At 55.4% G+C, this 21544-nt stretch overlaps 2 protein-coding genes across 2 annotated transcripts in view; one reads left to right on the forward strand and one right to left on the reverse strand.

The window, feature by feature from the left end:
- Positions 1-21544, reverse strand: part of CLEC4G (C-type lectin domain family 4 member G) — a 284468-nt gene that overhangs the window by 46825 nt on the left and 216099 nt on the right. The gene's annotated exons all lie outside the window — the stretch shown is intronic.
- ARHGEF18 (Rho/Rac guanine nucleotide exchange factor 18) lies at positions 1697-20231 on the forward strand. The gene is made up of 19 exons (XM_049789413.1): positions 1697-2031; positions 2843-2955; positions 3072-3212; positions 4574-4824; positions 5354-5479; positions 7152-7269; positions 7896-8144; positions 8960-9036; positions 9947-10125; positions 11249-11340; positions 14054-14236; positions 15426-15566; positions 16297-16421; positions 16710-16769; positions 16912-16959; positions 17097-17567; positions 18845-19160; positions 19503-19628; positions 19713-20231. The coding sequence occupies exons 1-19, from the start codon at positions 1697-1699 to the stop codon at positions 19862-19864; spliced, it is 3303 nt and encodes a 1100-aa protein (XP_049645370.1). The 3' UTR covers positions 19865-20231.

The raw sequence follows: 21544 nt of genomic DNA on the forward strand, positions 1-21544 counted from the left end.
GAGCTGGGGACAGAGGAGGGGGTGGGGAACACGAGTTGTCACGATGGGCGGAGTTCTTGTACCCCGAGTGTTGACATCGGCTGGGCACTGAGGCCACTGTTCAGATCCCAGATCGAGAAGTGGACCTTGGTCTGATGCTGTTAGTCTGGGACACACCCCGTTGGGCTGGGCCCAGGCTCTCCTCCCCCAGAGAGGGCCTGGAGGTGCTCGGTAGGCCCCAAGCTCAGGCCTTGCATGCAGAAGTCCTGGGTTCCACCCCTCAAACCACCTGGTCCCCCAAGACCAGGAGTACTTCTCTGAACACTGCCAGGTATGATCCTAAAAAAAAACAACAAAAAAATTGCAGAACAACATTTGCACCTAAAGAACATTTTGGGAAGACCCACACCTGGCAATGCTCAGGGCTTCCTTCTGGCTCTGCACTCAGGGATCACTCCTGGCATTGTTCAGGGGATCCTATGGGATGCTGGGGATCGAACCCGGGTCAGCCACATGCAAGGCAAGTGCCCTGCCCTCCCTGCTATCCTATCACTCTGGCCTCTAAGAACTTTTTCTGGGAGGATTTGGGGCCACATCCAAAGTTGCTGGAGGCTCCTTCCCAGCTCTGTGCTCAGCAATCACTCTGGGCTGTGCTTGGGTGGGGATCAAAGGCAGGTGACTGGCTCCTCTATCTCTCCATTTCTAGATGTTTCTGTTGCCCTTGCCTGGAGCAGTTTCCAAAGCTGGTTTTCTCACTGTCAACCTCCAGCCCTTGGGTCCTGGGGGCACTGCTTAAAGGATATTACTATCCTGACCTTCCCAGGGAGGTGGGAGTCAACACACCTACTTTCTAGGCCTTGTTCCTGTCCTGGTGCTCATTGGGCACCAGTGTACCTCAACTCCGGATCCCTGAGCAGGGAGATGGAGGCCAGAGGCCATCACGGTTCCCAAAGAAAGGCACAGGCGTGGTGACTTCCAGAAATCACTGTCCTCCTGTCTGTCCTCCACTGTCTGCTGGTCCACAGGGCTCAAGTCTGCCAACTCTCACTTCAGGTTATGACGCGTTAGTAGCTCGGGTAACCTTGTGTGTGTGTGTGTGTGTTTATGTGTTTCTGTGTGTATAAGCGACATGTGTCTCTGTTTATGTTTATCTGTCCTTTTGTGTCTATTTCTGTGTATCTGGATGTATGTGTGGTGTCTTTGTGTGCTTGTATGTGGGTGTGGCTGTGTTTGTATGTCTGTATGAGTTTGTGTTACTGTGTGTTTGTATGAGTGTCTCCCTCTGGTGTCTGTTACCGTGTTTGACTGCATGTCGTGTATCACTGTATATGTGTGTGTGTCTGCTGTCTCTGTGTTACTTTGTGTGTCCATATCAGTGTGTGTGCTACTGTGTGTGAGTACGCCTGTGTTTCTGGTCTCTGTATTATCTGTGTGATGTGTGTGTGTGTTTCTGTGTGGGTGAGTATGTAATGCCGGATCGTCCAGCCCTAGCTCTGTCTCCATAACCATGAGCCTGAACTTCTCTGCTTCCCCTGCCGTGTCTCCCCCCACCGTGATCCCTCTGCTCTCCAGGTCGCCCACTTCCCGCCCACCCCACCCGCCCCGCCGACCAATACAGTCAATGCAGAAGCTGCCAGGCTCTTCTAGAAGGATCCCCCACAGGAGCTATAAAAGGCACTGGGAGGGGATCCCCCTCGGAGCCCGGTGCTGGCCGACCATGGGGAGCGCACACCCCAAGGCAGGCCAGCGGGGCCGGCCCAAGCTGGCCCTGTGCGGCTCCTGCCCCAGGAAGTGGAGCGGCCAGGTCCTGCGTGGGGACGAGCTCCTCACCTCTCGGGTCCTGTCGGCACTGAGGTCGCGCCCCGGCCCCCCACGCTGCCCGGCCCACCTGCTCAGCTCCACCTCGCTCTTTGCCTCTCTCGCAGCGTCGCTCCGAGAGCACCCCCGGACCCCGCTGCTGTCCGATGCCAGGAATGTTGGCATGACGGTGCTGCCGAAGGGGCGACCACAGCCACCCAGCAGCCCGGCAGGAGGATCGGGGCCGCGACCTGGGTAAGCCGGGCAGTTGGGAGGGAAGGGCCAGAGACTGGGGTGAAACGGACCCACCAGCCTCTCAGCCCGGAGACCCTCCCCATATCTTGCCACACAGGCTGGGCCCCCAAACCAAGTGACAAAATTCTCATTAACACCTGCCAGCAAAGTCCATTTTCCTGCTCCTTTTCCCAACAGGATGCGGCATGGACCCTTTCAAGGGCGCTGACTTTGTGCTTTTTCTGGGGACCCTTAGTTTTCCCTTGCCGAGCCCTGATTGCCCTCTTCTCTCCTCTCCCCAACTACCCCCCAGACTAGGCTGGGAACCCCAGGGAGATGAGTTCGGGCACAGGGGACTCTATTTTGTATTTCCCAAGGATTTTGTGGGGTATCTGTTAATGTGCAGAATGCTTAAATTAAACAGTCCCCCTCACCGTCCCCGCTCCAGTTTGTTTATGCAGGGGTTGAGGGTAGGGGATGGGTCTGGAGCACATTCGGCAGTGCTCAGAGGCTACTCCTGGGCTCTGTGCTCAGAGAATGCACCCAGTGGTTAGAGGGGAGAAGGGGGCCATACATGGTGCCTTCGATCCGACCCCACCTTCCTGCAGGCATGTGCCTTGATGGGTCCGAGCGATAGCGTAGCAGGGGCACTGGCCGTGCATGCAGCCAACCCGGGTTTGATCCCCAGCATCTCATAGTCCGCCAGGAGGGATTTCTGAGCTCAGAGCCAGGAGGAATCCAGGGTTTTGCTGTCAAATCTGCTTGCAGGAGAGCGTGTCTGTCTGTACCTCATTTCCCTGCTGCACTGATGATTCCTGGTCTCTGTCTGCAGGGCCGGCACGGGAGAGATGGATGAGGCTGACGCCCTCTTCCTCAAGTTCAAGCCGGCTGCTGATGACTCCCTGTCTCTCACCTCCTCCACCACTGACTCTGTGTTTCTGGAAGGTACGGCCGGCCACCCGGGGGCCCCCACGTCTATGGGAGGGTGCCCGCGGGCTGTATTTCCCCCTCCTCCGGCAACTACCCTTCATGCTCTCCTGACCATACCCCCATACCCCTAGATCCCTACACTGCAACACTAAAGGGTGAGCTCGAATTAGACACTCACGAGTTTGAGGCCGAGTCCTGGAGCCTGGCGGTGGAGTCGGCCTATGTCAAGAAGCAGAAGAAGGAGGTGGTGAAGAGGCAGGATGTGCTGTACGGTAAGGAGGCCCCGAGTCTGCCTTCTGCTGGGGAGGCGGGCGCTGTTGCACATTCACCCCTGGGTGTAGCTCCACCTGCTCGGTGTGACCCCGCCTACCCCAGTATAGCCACACCCACTCTTACATGGCCATTCTCTCTGGAATAGCCAGAGCCAGGTCAGTATAGTCCCTCCTCTTTGGCATAGCCACACCCCAGCATGGCCCGCCTCTTCCCAGCACAGCCACACCCACCCGACCATAGCCACGCCCACCCCAGCATGGCCCTTCTCTGGAAGAACCAGGGCCAGTTCAGTATAGCCCCGCCTCTTTGACATAGCCACGCCCCCAGCATGGCTTCGCCTCTTTTCTGCATGGACATGCCCACCCAGCATGGCCCTTTTTCTCCAGAAGAGCCATGCCCCTTCAGTATAGCCCTGCCCTAGCATGTTCCCACCTCCTCCCCTAGCATAGCTCCACCTACCCAAGCATAACTCTGTCCACTCCAGCATGGTCCTTCTCTGGAATAGAAACGCCCACTCCAATATAGTCAGTCTCTTCAACATGACCTGCCTCCTCCCTAGTAAGCCAAGCATGGTCCACTCCAGAATGGTCCTTCTCTCCAGAATAGCCTCACCCACTCCAGTTTAGCCCCAGCTCCTTTCCTGCATAACCCCATCTCTGCCAGTGGGGTTCAGGGGGTTACTCCTGGCTCTGTGCTCAGGAATTACACCTGGTAGACTCAGAGGACCCTATGGGATACTAGGATCAAACTTGGGTCAGCTGCATGCAAAGCAAATGCCCACTGTATTATTGCTCTGGACCCTTGTTTTTTGTTTTGGTTTTTTTTTTTTTTGGTTTGGTTTTTTATTTTTTGTTCAAGCCATTTGGGGGGTCATACTTGGCAGCATTCAGGTGTTATTCCTGACTCTACACTCAGGTATTGCTCCTGGCAGGCTCAGGGGACCCTACAGGACGCCCAACATCCAACCTGGGTTGGCTACATGCTAGGCAAATTTTCTTCCTGCTGTAATATCACTCCAGCCCCACTTTTTAAAAAGAAAAGAGGAGGGTGTCAGGGTCTGAGATACATCTAGAAGGCCAGGAAGTGTCTTTCATGACTGGAGAATCCAGACCTTCCCTGAACTTGAGGTCTTCCCTGCCCACCCCTATACCCTAGGTTCTCTCTTTCCTGTTGCTTCTGTACCCCAGGTTGCTGACTCTAGCAGGGGACACCCCACCTGCAGCACTAGGTTGGAGAGAGCGGGAACCTCAGGGTACATACTGAGCTGGACACTAAGGAAAGACAACCTGCCTCTTCCCAGATCTGCAGGCTCCAGGGTACCCTGTGTCCCAGGCTCAGCTCTCCCCCTGTCACCCCGCAGAGTTGATGCAGACCGAGGCCCACCATGTGCGCACGCTGAAGATCCTGCTGGGTGTGTACGGACGTGTCCTGCGGGAGGAGCTGCAGTGGGGCACCCAGGAAGTGCGCCTCCTCTTCCCAGGCGCTGAAGGTCTGCTGGAAGGTCATAGCCAGTTCCTCGCCCGCCTCAAGGAGCGGCGCCAGGAGTCCCTGGAGGAAGGCAGCGAGCGCAACTACATCATCCAAAAAATTGGGGATCTCTTGGTCCAGCAGGTGGGCATGGGGGGCATCTCTACTGCTTCCAGTGGCATCAGTCCCCTGAGATAGGGACCCACTGCTGTCACTCACAGGAGGGTTCATATACTTACTGTCACCCACAGGAGATGGTTTATGCTGACTAAGACCACCACTCACTGAGGGGGTCACACCACTTTCTACCTCCAACTGGAGAGGGTTCACACCAGCTGTTACCACCACTCACAAGAGGGTTTACCGCCTACTACAACTCATCACTGGGAAGATTCACACCACGCCTCACACGGAGATGTACCATTGACTACCACCACTCACGAGAGGGTTCACACCACATATTACCACCTATCGCAGGGGGTTCACACCACATACTACCACCACCCCTTCACAGGCAGGGTTCACACTGCCTACTATCACCCCTCACAAGAGGGCTCACACCACTTCTAACACCACTCATAGGATTCATTCCAGCTACTACCACCCCGCTGGAGAGGGTTCACACCACCTGCCACTACCCCTTGCTCAACCCTAACCCCCCATCTCCCCTCAGTTTTCCGGTGAAAATGGGGAGAAGATGAAGGAGCAGTATGGGGCCTTTTGCAGTGGCCACAACGAAGCCATCAGCCATTATAAGCTCCTGTTGCAGCAAAACAAGAAGTTCCAGAACTTGATCAAGGTAGAGGAAGAAGATTGTCATATGCTCGCTCGCTGGCTCTTCTCTCTCTCTCTCTCTCTCTCTCTCTCTCTCTCTCTCTCTCTCTCTCTCTCTCTCTCTCTCTCTCTCTCACCCTTCTTCTCTCCCCTCCCTCCCTCTCCTGGCCAGAGGGGTGCTTCATGTATGTGGGGGTCATACCCTGTAGGGCTCCAGGGATTGAACCCAGGTTGGCTGCATGTAAGACAAGTGTCCTCCCCTCTGGACTCTATCCAGCCCAAAACATATTTCTGAATGGAAAATGTATTCTCTGGGTTTGAGGTCTTTCCCCATGCTGCAGGCTTTGGGGACCTGGTGGGAATCAAGGCTGCTCACTGCTCTTTCCTACCCCTTTTATTATGAGGACTCACCAGGACTACACCCAATGGTGCTGCTGGTGGGATCATGGGTGTGTATACTCTAAAGAGCACGCTAGGACCTCCAGGCAGTCTATAGATGGTGGCACCCTGGTTCTGAGCCAGAGCTGGTTTGGGGTCCCCAGAAGCAGCTATTCTAGAGAGTTCTGGAAAGTTCTGGAGAGTTCTGGTCTGTGTGTGCACATGGGTGTAGCTATCCAGATGATTCCCACAGCCACCCTAAAGAGTTCAAGTGTGTGTGTGTGTGTGTGTGTGTGTGTGTGTGTGTGTGTGTGTGTAGTTTGGGGGTATGTGTTTGTGATTCTGCATGTTTTGAGTTTGGGCATGTGTGAATGATTCCAGATGTCTGTAATTTGGAGGATCAGGAATGTAATAAGAGAAAGAATATGGTTCCTAGGCTATATATGTGTGGTTCTGGGGGTAGAGAGAATGTATATGTTTCTTCTGGGCATCTGAGATCCTGGGGAGTGTGTATAGAATAATTATGTGTGAGCATGTTTTATTCGTAATTGTGTATATAGATGTGTGTAAGGGACTGGAGCAATAGCACAGCAATAGGATGTTTGCCTTGCATGTGTCCAGTCCGGGACAAACTTGGGTTTGCTCCCTGGCATCCCATATGATCCCCAGAGCCTGAGTGCAGAGCCAGGAGTAACCCCTGAGCACTGCCAGGTGTGGCCCAAGAAAGCAAAAAAAGACAGTGAACAGTATGGCTCTGGGGTGTGAGAGGTTATTGGGGGGGGTGAGATGGGTGTGGTCTTGGGGATGTGTATTGTTATGGTGTGGGGTAGGGATGAGGGGTGTCTGTGTGGGTTACGGGGTATTTATAGGTGTGGTTTCAGGTATATTTGTGTTACAAGGTAAATGTGAGCGTGTTCTGGGTATGTGTGAATATGTGGTTTTGGGGTATATGTGTTTCCTGGGGGGTAGAGATACAGTTATGAGGTGTGTGTCCTGGTGATGTTTGAGTGCATGTGAAAGGATGTTATGGGGTGCAGGGGTTCTGATGTGTGTGGGTGAGGGTGTTATGGGATGTGGTTATGGGGTGCAGAAATTCCAGTGCGTGGGTGAAGGTATTACGGATCTTCCAGGATGTACAGCCATTCCGGGGTGCCCAGAAGCTTCTAATTCCTTCCTGGGGTATGCAGGACCCTTTTCAGCAGCTGAGCTATCTCCTGCCAGTGGCTTTTCAGGGAGATTACACACCCCAGCTCCCATGCCTCTGGGTGCCAGGGTGCGGCTAACACCAGCCTCACAGGGTTCCTCTTCTCCACCCCCAGAAAATTGGGAACTTGCCCATTGTGCGGCGCCTGGGTGTGCAGGAATGTGTCCTGCTGGTGACGCAGCGTATCACCAAGTACCCGGTGCTGCTGGAGCGCATCGTGCAGAACACAGAAGGTATGGGTGACCCCCAAACCCCACACCCTGGAGGGCTGGCTCCTCACTCATGGACCTTGCTGTAAACTCTGGCCAGACACTCTCAGAACTGCCCGGCCCTACACCTCCCCACACAGCCTGGGTCTTGGAGTGCTGGGGTTTTCAATACCAAAAAGATGGTGTGCCAGGTCATCTCTCCCACCTGCTACCTCTAGCCCCTGGCACAGTCCAAGCAAATGTCCCATATTTCAGTGTGAAGATTGTGCCCTTTGAGAGTCCCTCTTAGGGTACTCTCAGCTTTGAGACCTCTCAGCTCAGTACCCCCAGGCATGTCTTTGGAGGTTCTTCAAGTAAACCCATGGGGAAAACCTTCACTCTCATGATTTCCAGTGACAGGAGGTGGAGGGGCCAGGGTGGGATCTGCGCCCCAAAGATGGGTCCCTTGCATTGTCCCTCTGTACCACATGGGTAGCTCCGTCTTCCAAACCTAAATACCCAACAATGGCATTGATACTAGAACTTTTTTGACTCAAGATGGGAGTCAGAAGCAAGACCCAGAGGGACTTTCAGAGTAGCCACTGAGTGTCTTGAGGGTTGTAGTCCTGAGCATGGATCCAAGCAATCATATGTGTGTGTGTGTGTGGCAGCTGGTTCCGAGGACCACGAGGCCTTGACACAGGCGCTGAGCCTCATCCGAGACATCATCTCACAAGTGGACGCCAAGGTCAGCGAGTCAGAGAGAGGCCAGCGTTTGAGGGAGATTGTGAGCAAGATGGATGTTAAGTCATCCAGCAAGTTGGAGAACGGCCTGACCTTCCGCCGGGAGGATGTATTACGTCGGCAGCTCTACTTGGAGGGTGCTCTGTGCTGGAAGAGCACATCGGGGCGCTTGAAAGGTGAAACCGCTCAGCCTTGGTGTTGTGAGGGACATCTGGGAATAAGGGGCACCTTCCTGAATTGGTAGCAGTATCTACTTGGAGTATTGAGTGGGAAGCGTCATCTTGCAATGGTGGGTCCCAGTGGAGTGGGTGACACCATCCTGGCTGCTGGCATTAGCTGCAGTCAGAGCCACCATTTTGGATTAGCATCATCTTTGTTTTAGAAACCCAATATGGACCAAGAGGCACTATCTTGGATAGATGGCACCAATCAAGAATGGGAGACCCCATCTTGGAATGATGGATGTCATCTATTATTGGTGGCATCATCTGGGATTGGAGGTGCCATCTTGGATAGGGGTACCATCTAGGATTGGCAGCACCATCTTAGAATCATGGCTGCCATCTTGGATGGGGCACCATCTTGGAATCATGGAATCATCTTGGATTGGTGGCACTGTTTTGGTTCTCAAAAAGAGGGTGACAGGACAGTGTGGAAGGGAATTTTGCTGTCCCCAGGGATATGGGGGCCACCCATGGATTCTCAAGGGGTAAATGTGTCTCAAGGTGGTGGTATGTGAGATGGTGGCCACCCAGGGGATCCTGAGCCAGGAGAATGGATGAGGAGGGGTGAGGTGAGGTCCTTTCAGGAAATCAAGGTACAGAGCTGTGCCAGCAGGCACCCTGGTGATCTAGCGGACTGCACAGTATGTCTGGGGGGGGGCACACAGTGATTTCAGCCAGGAAGTGGGGGCTACCTGGAGGGGTGAAGCAGGTGGGCAGGGGTAACTGGGCCCTGCGGCCCTTCTTCAACCAAGCCTACTTTCCTGCAGACGTCCTTGCTGTGCTACTCACTGATGTGCTGCTGCTGCTCCAGGAGAAAGACCAGAAATACGTCTTCGCATCCGTGGTATGATCCACACTCTGACCCACCCTAGGGAGGGCCCATCTACCCCCAGGGACCACTTGATCAGAAGTTCCCATTTATCCAGGGCCCTTCCCAAAGGCCAGAGCTACCACCTGGTGAGGAGACAAGAGAAGCTTTTGCCCAAGAATGAGGGTCTTGGGCCAAAGTGATATACATCAGTGGGGAGGACACTTACCTCGTATGCAGTTGACTGGAATTGATCCCTGGCACCCCATAGGGCCCCCCAAGCACCACCAGAAATGATCCCTAAGCACAAAACCACAGGAGTCATCCCTATCAGGCATGCCTCCCAAACAAAAACAGAATGAAGGCCCTGTCTGACCCCAGCTGTAGGCTTCAGTGGTTTGTTCCAGCCCCTCTCCAAAGAGCTCAAAGATCCTCATCTCATCCCATACACAAAAGCCAGGGAAGCCCGTCTCTGGGGTCTGGAAGGAGACTGAGGGTCACTGACTACTGGACAGGCACAACCACCTTCTTTCTGCCTTGTCCTCACCACCCCCCATGTCCATGTCCATCTGTCTGTCCAGTCGCCACTTTGTCTTGTCATTTTGTTTTTGTTTGGTTTTGCTTTTGTTGGCACCACCCCAGGGGTACTCAGGGATTATAAAAACTCTCCCAGAATCAGACATCATCTTTTACAAGGGATCACTCCTGGCAGGGCACAGGGGATCCTATGGGGTGCTGGAGAGGGAACCTAAGTGGGCCGTATGCAGGGCAAGCACTTTACCCACTCTGGCCCTTTTGCATTATTTTGCTACTATACCCAGCAGTGCTCAGATGGGGCTGGGAATTGGTTGAACCTGTGCCTTTCCCCCTGCTTCACCCCCACCCCCTGTAACTCTGTTTCCCTCATGCCCGTACCTCACCACACACACCCAATCCCCCGTTACAGGACTCCAAGCGCCCCGTAGTGTCACTCCAGAAGCTCATCGTACGGGAGGTGGCGAACGAGGACAAGGCCATGTTCCTGATCAGCGCGTCGCTGCAGGGACCTGAGATGTATGAGATGTACACGAGCTCCAAGGAGGAGCGCAGCGCCTGGATGGACCACATCCGGCAAGCTGTGGACAGGTGGGAAGGGACCCTCAGTCTCGGGGTGCATGGAGCCACCCTCCTGGGAACTGTGGGTTTCAGCTTGGATGGGGATTTGGTTTGCAGTGTCGGAGACTGAACCACCCAGCACCCATGTCTTTGGCCCTTGGCTGTGCTGTGTTTTTTTTCTTTTTTGGGCTTGGGGGCCACATCCAAGGGCCCTCAGGACTTCTTTCTGACTCTGTGCTCAGAGATCACTCCTGGGGGGGCGGGTCAGGGAGCCCTTTGGGATGCTGAGGATTGAACCTGAGTCAGCTTGCAAGGCAAGATCCTGCTCACTGTCTTATGGCTCTGGCCTGTCCTTGCTTTTGTTTTTGTTTTTGTTTTGTTTGTTGTTTTTTGTTGTTGTTGTTTTTCTTGGAGTCACACCCCACAGTGCTTAGGGGCCCTTCCGTGCTAGGAATCGAACCCAAGTCTCCCACTTACAAAGTTCATTGAGCCTGCCATGGGCACTGGGGGCCAGATGGTTATCTGGAATGACACCCAAATAAATATTTAGGGTCATTTTTGCTTGTTACATCTAGGTCATTGGTCCCATGCCTTGGTGGCAAAAACAGACAGGGCTGGGATTTACAGGACATTTGGGGAGGACACCAGCTTTAGCATGTGGCTGACCCGGGTTTGATTCCTGATACCATGGGGGGGGGGGAGAGAGAGATGGAGAGAGGGAGAAGGAGAGAAAGGGAGGGAGAGAGAGAGGGAGGGATAGGGGGGAGGGAGGAAGAGAGAGGGAGGGAGGGAGGGAGGAAGGGAGGGAAAGAAGAGACTGAGCAAGTTTTGGAAGCCTCAGTGATCCAGGCACTTCCTCCCTGTTTCACTTCAGCTCAGTTCAGCTGCCATCTCCTGGGGTGATGGGGGTGGGTCCCCAGGAAGGGCCTAAAGGGCCAGAGTGTGAGGCTGGTGTTTGGGATCCCCAGGCTGGCATCCTGGCACCACCTGATTTCCACCTTCATCTCAGGAGGGCCCATCCCAGACCCTGAGGAAAACAGGGAAGAAGCCATTGGGGGCTTCTCTGTCCAAACCCCCCCTTTCTAATGGGAGACAGCAGAGGCCCCCACTGGACCCCCACATTTATCTCCTGCTTCTGTCCCTTGCCCTGCAGCTGCCCAGCCCAAGAGGAAGGGCTGTTCAGTGAGGCGGAAGCGGAGAGGAAGATGGTTGAGGCCCGCCAGCTGCGACTCAAGGGCTTCCAAGGTGAGGCAACACTGGCCCTCAGATGTGGGTATCTGTCTCTGTCCCCCACCGGGCCATCCCTGCTTGTCCCTGCAGAAGAGGAGACAAAGGGGGCCAGAGCGATGGCACAGCAGGGAGGGCACTTGCCTTGTACATGGCCAACCCAGGTTCAGTCTTTGGCATCCCTTATGGTCCTCGAAGTACCACCAGGAGTGATCCCTGAGTACAGAATTAGGAGTCACCCCTAAGCATCTTGGGAGTGGCCCTACAAAACAAAAATCCAAATTGGTTGAAACTGGAGCCATAGCACAGTGGTAGGGTGTTTGCCTTGCAGGCGGCCAATCCAAGACGGACCTTGGTTCGATCCCCAGCATCCCATATGGTCCCCGAAGCCAGAAGCGATTTCTGAGTGCATAGCCATGAGTAAACCCCTAAGTGTCACCTGGTGTGGCAAAAAAAAAAATTTTTTTTTAGTTTTGCGGGGAGGAGTCTCCTATGCTCTCAGGAGTCCCACTGCCAATTCTGGACCCCACCAGACTGGCAGTTCAGTGAGAGCATCCAAGTTTGGGGTGCTGGAGATTATCTGGGCTACTCTGGCAGTGCTGGGGGCCTCCAACCAGGCTGCACCCCGAAATACTTAGATAAGGACCCTGAGGTTCTAGGAATTGAACGCAAAATCTTGCTGTCAGCCAGGCATGTGTCCTAACTGCTGGAACCTCTCCCAGCCCCAGTAAAATAGTTTTACTAAAGAAAGAAGGCAAAGCCGAGCACAAGGGGGTCCTGGCTTCTGCTGGGTTCTATCCCGCCACCCCGTCAGGTCTGCCCAGGCCCAGCTTCTTGGATGAGGGCTGAGCGGGGCAGTCTCTGGGCCCTGCCCCATACAGAGGAAGGACCATGAGGTTAGGGGCCACAAAGTACCAGTTCCAAAGATGGCTGCCAGGAGTTGAAATCACTTTATCCCTGTATTTGGGGGCAGTGGGGCACACCCCAAGATGTTCAGGGCTTCCTCCTGCCTCTACAGTTAGGGATCACTCCTGGCAGGGTTCAGAGGACCTCATGGGACGCCAGGAATGAAACACGGTCAGCCACGTGCTCTGTGTCCAGTCCCTGGTGGCAGATCACTTGCCTGGCATGTGCAGAAGCCCTGGGTCCCTTCCCAGGACAAATGAAATCACATTCAGGATGGGGGTAATCAGGGTGGGGGTTCAGGCCTGGAGTTCCACCCACAGGAGTGGCCTTCGTGCTCCTCCCCCTCAAGCCCTGTAAAGACAAAACAAGTAAACATTTCTGGGGAGTCCCCCACCCCCGACCATCCAGACCCCACAGTGCATCTTTGGGACCTCTAGTCCTTCCTTAACTATCATCACCCCAAAACTAAGCTGCGTCTAGTCACTTCCTCTCCCTCGCCGAGTCACCTCTGGTCCTACTTTATTTTCCCTTCCCCACCAATCAGCTATTTGGGGCACTTCTTGGCCAGGAAGGTCACGTGGCGTCTGCCCTTTTGCTGGAGCTGACCTCATTCTGCATGATCATTTCAGATACCCCAGTGTGTACTGACCCCCCAGCCTCAGATTATGTGGTCCCCAAACATTGCTGGGAGGGGCCCCAGCACAAAATTAAACATCCAAAATGGTATTTCTCGGGGCCAGAGTGATAGCACAGCAGTAGGGCATTTGCCTTGCATGTGGCCAACCCAGGATGGACTCGGGTTCGATCCCTGGCATCCCATCTGGTCCCTCGACCCTGCCAGTAGCGATTTTTGAGCACAGAGCCAGGAGTAACCCCTGAGCACCATTGGGTGTGGCCCCCCCAAAAACACAAAAAACAAAAATGGTATTTCTTAATTAAAATTAAAATGTCTTTTTTTGGTTTTTGGGCCACACCCGGCATCGCTCAGGGGTTACTCCTGGCTGTCTGCTCAGAAATAGCTCCTGGCAGGCACGGGGGACCATATGGGACACCGGGATTCGAACCAACTACCTTTGGTCCTGGATCGGCTGCTTGCAAGGCAAATGCCGCTGTGCTATCTCTCCGGGCCCAAATTAAAATGTCTTAAAAGTATCTCAGGACCAGAGTGATAGTAGAGTGGTTAGGTCATTTGCCTTGCAACTGGCTGCTCTGGGTTCAATCCTGAGCATCACATATGGTCTCCGGTGCCCGGCCAGGAGTGATTCTGGAGCTGAGAGCCAGGAATCACCCTTAGCTAGATGAGACAGCCCCCCACTAATACAAACCAACCCCCAAAAATTATTGCTTCATAATTCAGAGGACTGGATGTTGCACAACCTAAAGCCACCCAGAGGGAGAGGGAGAGGGACAGTGAGGAAACACTTGCTTTGCACGTGGTTAACCCCATTTCGATCCCCAGCATCAGAAGAGGGCCCCCTGAGTACCACCAAGAAGGAAGGAAGCCACATTCTTTTTTTGTATTTGAGCCACACCAGACAGTGCTCAAGGCTTACTCCTGGCTCTTTGCTCAGGGCTCAGTCAATCCTGGTGGATCTCGGGGGACCCTGTGTTGTGCTGGGGATCAAAGCTAGGTCAGTCACCTGCAAGACCAGCACCCTCCCTGCTGTCCTGTCTCTCTTTGGATTTGGGGGGAAACCACCAGAACACCCACTCTCACTTGCAAAGGCTCATTCCAGCCTGAGATAGATGCGAGGGCAGGGTGTCCCCAACGGGTCAGACTCCAGCCCTCCCCGGCTAACTTAGGGGGCTCCCCATGACTTTGCAGAGCGGCTGAACATGAAAGACCAGCAAATTGCACAGAGCCTCAGCGAGAAGCAGCGCATTTACCTGGAGATGGCCGAGATGCGGGGACTGGACAACGGGGCCCCCACGCCCCTCCTCTTCCGCGGGGGGGACCCCTCCGACAACATGCAGGGAGAGCTGATTCTCAAGTCGGCCATGAGTGAGAGTGAGTCAGCCCCATGGATCTTCTGCACCCCAATATTACATGCCTCGATTCCCTGCACCTTCTCTTGCATGGAACTAGGCCCCTAGTGTCTGGAACATGTCCCTGCATCTAAAGCACTTTCCTTCGCTTGGAACCAGCGCCCCCTAGTGCCCGAAAATGGGCCCTTGCAGATTTACAGCGCCTCTCTTCAACACTTTACATGCCTGCTATATGCAAGGTCCTTTGCAGACCCCAGAATGTGAGGTTGACCCAGGTAGTTCCCCACACTCAAAAGGTCCCCCTTTCCGATCAGTGGGCTTTGTGTCTAGGAAAGAAAAACTATAAACAGCTTTGCTGGCCGTATTTTAGGAGGTTCCCGGAACCTTGCATCATGCATCAAGATGTTTCTGAGCGCCTGGAGCAGTAGGGAAAGGGATGCAGGGTTCCAAAAACTTTCACAAACCCGTTGGTGCTTCACAGCAGGCCAGCCATGCTGCTTTTTTAAAGGTGGAATGCTAGTTCATGGGCCTTACATGCATAAGATCTGGGTTCAATCCCAGACATACCACTCCCCACCACAAAAAAGAAAAAAGAAGAATCCATTAAAGATGAGGAAGAGAGGACTGGGGAGCTAGCCCAATGGTTTAGCGTGAGCTTTTGAGAGTAGGAGCCGTAGATCCCATTCCCAGCACTGCACAGTCTCCTGGGCATTGCAAGAGTGAGTGGCCCCTGAGCACTACTGGGAGTGTCCCCAAAGTGAAAAGGGCAGGGAAAGGGGAATAGAGAGGGGAAGAGTGGGGAGCTGGTTCTCTGCTTTAGGAATTCTGCACTCCCCCTATTCTTGTTCCCTACAGCCACTCCCAAGTTCTCATCCCCTAAAGCTCTCAAGGTGCTTTTTGTTTGGGGGCCATACACAGCTATGGTATGGACTTACTCCAGGGGACTACATGGGATGCTGGGATCGAACTTGGGTTGACCTTTTGCAAGGCAAATGCCCTCCTATCGTACTGGCTCGAAGGCCTTTGCATGCCTCTTTCTATGCTTCATGCTGGAATGTTCCTCTTCCTATCTAAGGCCAGTGGTCCTTGACAGCTGCATCTGACCTGCCTTCTTTCCCAGGGCCACCCTCACCCCACCCTGTTTTGAACATTGGTCATACCTGCTGGTACCTGTCCCACTGGGTAACCAGCCCTCCTGTCTCCCCCTTCAGTTGATGACATCCAGAGCCTCATCTGCCGCCGGCTGGGCAGTGCCAACGGGCAGGCAGAGGACAGTGGTGGCCCTACTGCCCTGCCCCGGCGGGCAGACACCTTCGGGGGCTATGACAGCTCCAGCAGCCTCAGCACTGCCGGTGAGTGGATGCCACAGGCCTACGTTCCCTCTCAGGTCTATGTGGGCTCCTGGAATAGACCCTTCCCTGCACCCCCTGGCCCCTTTGCTTCTGTGTCCCAAGAAATCTCTAGGAGAGAATCGATGAACTCGGACACTTTGTGGCTTCTCTTCTGCAGGGATATTACAGTGGGGAGGGTGCTTGCCTTGCATGTATATCCTATCCAGGTTGGATCCCCAGCACCCCCAAGCTCAACTTTCTCCCTCTATGAAAATCTGCCCTTTTTGTTTGTGTTTGTTTTGGGGTCACACCCAGTGGCCATGGTGCTCAGGGCTTACTTCTGACTTTAATCAGAAATCTCTTGACCATATGGGATGCCAGGGATCGAACCTGGGTCAGCCACATGCAAGGCAAGCGCCCTCCCCACCGTGCTATCAGGGAATCCACCTTCTTTAAAAGAACAGACTGATCTGAAACTTGAAGTGTGGGCTGGATGAACAGAATGGCAGGCAAAGTACTTGCTTTTCAAGTGGCCAACCTAGGTTCAATCTCCAGCACCTGAGATGGTCCCACCAGAAATAATTTCTGAGTGCAGAGCCAGAAGTGAGCCCTGAACACCACCAGGTGTGTCCCCCTCCCAAAAAAGGAAAAGAAACTCGGTGCACCTAAATCTGGCCTTTTCCTGAGGGTGGTACAGACTGAAGGGGGAAGGCCCAGTCCCTCAGGCTACAAGTGGGGCATTTCCTTCAAGGGGGAAGTTTTAAGAAGAGGATCTACAACAATGACTCCAAGCCCCGAGACTGGTCAGGGCCCCCCTCCAGCCCTGACATGAAGCTCAGCGACACCCCCGAAGCCCCCTCGGAAGCAGTGCCCGAGGTATGTCAAAGGGCAGGCCTTAGCTTTCACGTCTTCAGATGCTGGGGGTGGGGGCACAGAACAGGACTGGGATGGGGCGGTCTGGGGCCTGGCACCGTGACCTTGATCAACATGTAGCCTCATGGGACCCCACGATCTCCATGCTCCCTTGTGTCCAACCGAAAGCCAAGCTGGGGGTTCAAGACTCTGCCAAAGCATCACAACTCAACCACACCCAAGGGGCCAACCCAGGCTCCCCCCCTGGATGGCACCTGAGCCCCTCTGATCTTATGCCTACTGTCCCTACAGGGCGAGTCCCAGGGTACGGAGAATGGCAACCACACGCTACCCACCTTCCTGGAATCCGAGGTAGGCACAAGGCCGGGGTCACCTCCAGGAATTGGGGGACACAACCCAGAGAGCTCTGTACTGGTTTCTGCACCTTTTTTTTTTCTTTTTCTTCTCGGTCTCCCACTGATGACATTTCCACCTTTTCTGGTTCTTCCTGCAGCTGGTCCGAAGGATCCAGACACTCTCACAGCTGTTGCTGAGTCTCCAGGTGTGTTGGGAGCGTGGCCAGACAGGGGCCGTGGTTTCACATGTTTTATATTTGGGCGTGGATTGGGGAAAAAGGGCGAGGGGCGGTCTGAAGCCGGGCGCCGCTCCCTCTGACCGGCTGTGGCCCCTGCCGTCCAGGCCCTCATCGCCCAGCAGGACAGCCTGGTGGAGCGGCAGCGGAGCACCCTGGCGGAGCACGAGCGGCTGCTGCGGCTGCAGTCCACACGCGGGAACCTACTGCTGGAACAGGAGCGGCAGCGCAACTTCGAGAAGCAGCGGGAGGAGCTGGCGGGCGTGCAGAAGATGCAGGGCCAGCTGCGCCAGGAGCAGCAGCGCTGGGAGCGCGAACGCGCACGGCAGCAGCGGGAGCTGGAGCAAGCAGCGGCCCGGCTGGAGCAGCGGGAGCTGGAGGCCCGGCAGCTGCAAGAGGCGCTGGACCGCCAGCGCGAGGAGCTGGAGCAGCAGCGGCAGGCCTACCAGCAGGACCTGGAGCGGCTGCTGCAGGCGCAGCGTGCCGTGGAGCGCGAGCAGAGGAAAGTGGAGCTGCTGGGGCGACTCAAGAAACAGAACACAGTGCCCGGGGCGCTGCCCCAGGATGTGCTGGCAGAGGTGAGTTGACAGCCCTGGCAAAGAGGGGCCCCCCCGCGTGAATGCTGCTGTTTGCAAGGGGGAGCTTCTTAGTGCCTAAGAGGGGGCTGAGAGATGGTTTCAGGGGATGCAATCCCGCCTCCAGGTAGGGTTCTTCAAAATACATACAAAATAAAAGTAAACTTTTTAAATTAAATTAAAATAGAATCCAGGGCCGGAGCAATAGCGCAGCGGTAGAGCATTTGCCTTGCACGTGGACGACCGGGGATGGAGGCGAGTTCAGTTCTGGGCATCCATATGGTCCCCTGAGCCTGCCAGGAGCGATTTCTGAGCATAGTGCCAGGAGTAACCCCTGAGCACTGCCAGGTGCGACCCAAAAACAAACAACAACAACAACAAAAATCCACGGGGCCCAGAGCAATTGTACAGCAGGTAGGGCTCTTATCTTGCACACTGAAGACCAGGGTTCAGTGTTGGCATCCCCTATGGTTCCCCCCAAGGCCACCAGAAGTAATCCTTGAAGCAGAGCCAGGAGTCAGCCCTGACTCCACCAGGCGTGACCCAAAGACAAAGTAGTATACCCAGAGGCTACAGAGATAATACAGCTGGTAGGGCGCTTACAGGCAGATTCCATCCCCACACCCCATAATATGGACCCCCAGGCCCCACTAAGAGAAATCGCTAGGTGCAGAGCCAGGAGGGAATCCTGGGTGTCCTCCCACCCCACCCCCCAAAAGACTGCAGAACCAGGGAGGTAGTACAGGAATTAAGGTGTGTACAAGATCTGTAGCTTCTCGATCACAGAAAATCTTGGCACCCCATTGGGGGGCCCTATTGGTCTCAGTGCCTGACTTGGGTGAGCCCCTGAATTTCATTCCACTCTCTAGGCAGGCAGTAGAAAGTTTCCTTTTCTTTCTTTATTGAGGCCCTGACTGTGCACCAGTGTCTTGCTGCTGCATGGGACCCCTGCAGTGATCTGCTGTTCTGTTGGAAGGGCCCCCCTAAAAAAATGAGCACTCTAGCTTGTGTGATTGGGAATGTGACCACGTCTGGTCTCGCTATAGTACATGAGGCTGAGAAGTGTGTAGGCTAATGTGACCAGTCAGGAGACCAGAATCTTGGGATAGCAGGCAAGAGGGACCTGTGTCCCCTAGACTTATCAGGAGATGGGTTCAGGGCACACTGAGCCGGCAAATGACCCTTAGTGCTCCTTCCGGGGAGAGAGGATCCAAGTCCGGGGTTCCCCAGAGTTGGGTGCCAGCAGCACCCTGCACCTAGTGTCTCTGCTCCTTCCTCAGGCCCACCCGCCCAGCTTCAATGGGGACGGACTGGAAGGGCCCTTGGCGCCTGCCAAAGTGGGCGGTCCCCGGTCCAGCCTGGTGCTGCTGCCCTCCTCGGGGTCCCTCGAGTATGCCGAGCGCCCTGAGGTGGCCCGGCGGGACAGCGCCCCTGCCAAGAGCGATGTGCCCATCCAGCTGCTGAGCACCACCAACCAGATCCAGAGACAGGCGGCCGTGCAGCAGCAGATCCCCACCAAGCTGGCTGCCTGCACCAAGGGGGGCAAGGACAAGGACAAGAGCAAGAACCGGGGCGCCCAGCGAGGGGAGAGCTCAGGTGAGGGCACCGCAGCCCAGACCCAGGGGACAGGACCAGGCCCCCTCTCCCAGGTCTGTGGGTGAGAAGAACATGGGGCGACTGAGAAAGGGAGGCTTGAGGCGCCCGCTGGTGGAGATGGTGGTTTAGTGTGCGTCTGCAGCCCGGACTTAGTGCTCCACCAACATCTGGGACCCCTGGGAGAGATGGGGTTCCCACCCTCCCCCTGGCAGCATCGCTGCATGCTGGGCCTGGTCCTAATGCCTGGATATGGGAGATCCCTGTCCAGCAGCCGGTGGGAGGAACTGAGAAGGAACTGGGGAGATCCCAGCCCCCCTCAGCTGCTCCTTTTTCCCACTCCAGCCTCCCTGGACCTGAAGCAGCAGCTGCTGCTCACCAAGTTCATTGGCAAGGATGAGAGCTCAGCCCGGAACCGCCGCTCCCTGAGCCCCGTCCTGCCAGGCAGCCAGGGCCCCGTGCCGCCCCCAGGTGAGCCCAGGGTCCCCGGTCTCTGGGCAGCAGACTCACCTGCAGGCCTGGCTGCCAACTGACACTCCAAACCCCTTCTTCCAGACCCCGGCCTCCCCACGCCCAGCCCCACCCCATCTGACCTGTCCCCCGAGTGCTTCTTCAAAGCGGGAGTTCCGCCTGTGCCCCCAAGGCCACCGGCCTCGCCGCCTGAGGACAAGGAGGAAGGCGGCAAAGAAGATGTCATCTTCTTCTGAGGGGCCTGGCCTGCGGAGACCCCGCCATGCCCCCTGGAGAGCCGGTGGGGACTTAAGAGTCATGGGTTCAGGTTTTGAGGTTCTGAGGACTTTCTAAACCAGAAGGAACCAAAAGGAACGTTCCTAGCGGAAGACTGAACCAGAGCTAACCCAAGAAACTTCTGTAGCTGGGGGGAAATGACTGCTCCTCCCGTTGCAGGCGCCATAGTGGGAGACCCCTAGCACAGGCCACAGCCATTTGGAAGGAGGGCTCCACATCTGGGAGATGCTGGAGGCCAGGGTTCTTTGGGTCTGCCTGGCAAAGTGAACAGAAGAACCCCGGGGGTGTCCTGGGGAGGGGCAGGCAGACAGGATACTCCGGTGCTCTGGGCAGCTTCAGGCATTGGGACTGTGGGCAGGGGCTCACAGCCTGGAACATCAGACAGACCCAGGGGACCCCCGGCTGAGGCCCCTATGAGCTCGGTGCTTTTCCCAAGGTGGCAGCCAGGGCAGCCCACGCAGCCCTGGGATGGGGGGTAAGATCCAAAACCCAGTTCTGTCCAGGTTCCATCCTGAATGCTTGCATGGGGAGAGGAGACATTTTTGCTGCCTCCGGTACCTTGCCCGGTGTCCCTCACTGGCATCCGAACCCCTCAACATGGGATGAGAGGAACTACGAGGCCCTGGGCCACCCGGAAGGTCACATGTCACGAGGACACTGGCCATTTGCAACAGGGAACGGAATATCCCAGGCTTGGTGGCCCCACAGCTCCTTCATCCTTGTCACTAATCCTGCCTAGAAGCCTTCCATACTCCCTCCAGCACTCCCCACTTTTGACATTGCCTACAGGGCCCATAGCCTTAGGGGGCTCTGAGCACAACCCCAAACCCCAGTGCCATGTCCTCATTGACAGGACAGAGACCTGCGGGAGCACTTTAGCAAAATGAACTTGTTTTGAGTACCAGTTCCCCAGAAAGAACATTCCAGACACCCAGTAGGAAGACCTCATGGCCACACCATCTGCTCCCCACCTGACCCTGAGACGCCCCTTGATGTCACACCTCGGGGATCCTCCCCTGTTTGCTGAGGTTGCTCCTTAGCCCCTTGTATTCCTTGTAAAGGCATTTCCATGGGGTTCTGTGTGCACCATCACCCCACCCACTGTGCCCCACGTTCCCCCCAGTTTTGTCAGACAGTGATTCTAGCAATAATGATGGCCAGAGAGCTGCCAAGAAGTCCTGCCAAGTGGCCAGGTTTTAAGCAGTGCCTGGATTGATCTTGGATTCCCCCAAGCCTCCCAGCCCCAATTGAGTCTAGTACATGTTTATGGGGTACCCACTTTTGATTCTCTTGGGGCTTGGTCTCCAAGTGGCAAGTGTTGGGGACTAAAGATTCAGGTGGAATTCCCCAGCTGCTCTATATTCCTCACTCCAACAGTCTCTGTTACAACAGGATTTTGGAGAGATCTGGATGCCAGGTCCAAACTGTCCCTAAATCCCCTGGACAGCAGCTGTCTGGAGGGGCTCGAGGGCCTGCTTGCAAACAAACTGGGGTCCCCATCCTCTCATCTTGGGGCAGGTGTCAGAACAGGGAGTACTGCCAGTGGCCAGGGGTGTGTGCAGGGGAACTAGGCACTCCAGGCCTGGCTTGAAGCTTGATCTGCCAGGAGGCCACAGAGGAAGCCACAAACAGTGCTTATG

Source organism: Suncus etruscus, chromosome 15, assembly GCF_024139225.1.
Source record: "Suncus etruscus isolate mSunEtr1 chromosome 15, mSunEtr1.pri.cur, whole genome shotgun sequence".
In the NCBI taxonomy this organism is placed as follows: Eukaryota; Metazoa; Chordata; class Mammalia; order Eulipotyphla; family Soricidae; genus Suncus; species Suncus etruscus.

Excerpts from the sequence above, each read along its gene's own strand:
- ARHGEF18 (XM_049789413.1), top strand. The coding sequence starts at position 1,697 with ATGGGGAGCGCACACCCCAAGGCAGGCCAGCGGGGCCGGCCCAAGCTG. Across the intron at positions 17,568-18,844 it reads CCCAGGATGTGCTGGCAGAG|GCCCACCCGCCCAGCTTCAA; the intron begins GTGAGTTGACAG and ends CTCCTTCCTCAG. Across the intron at positions 19,629-19,712 it reads GGGCCCCGTGCCGCCCCCAG|ACCCCGGCCTCCCCACGCCC; the intron begins GTGAGCCCAGGG and ends CCCTTCTTCCAG.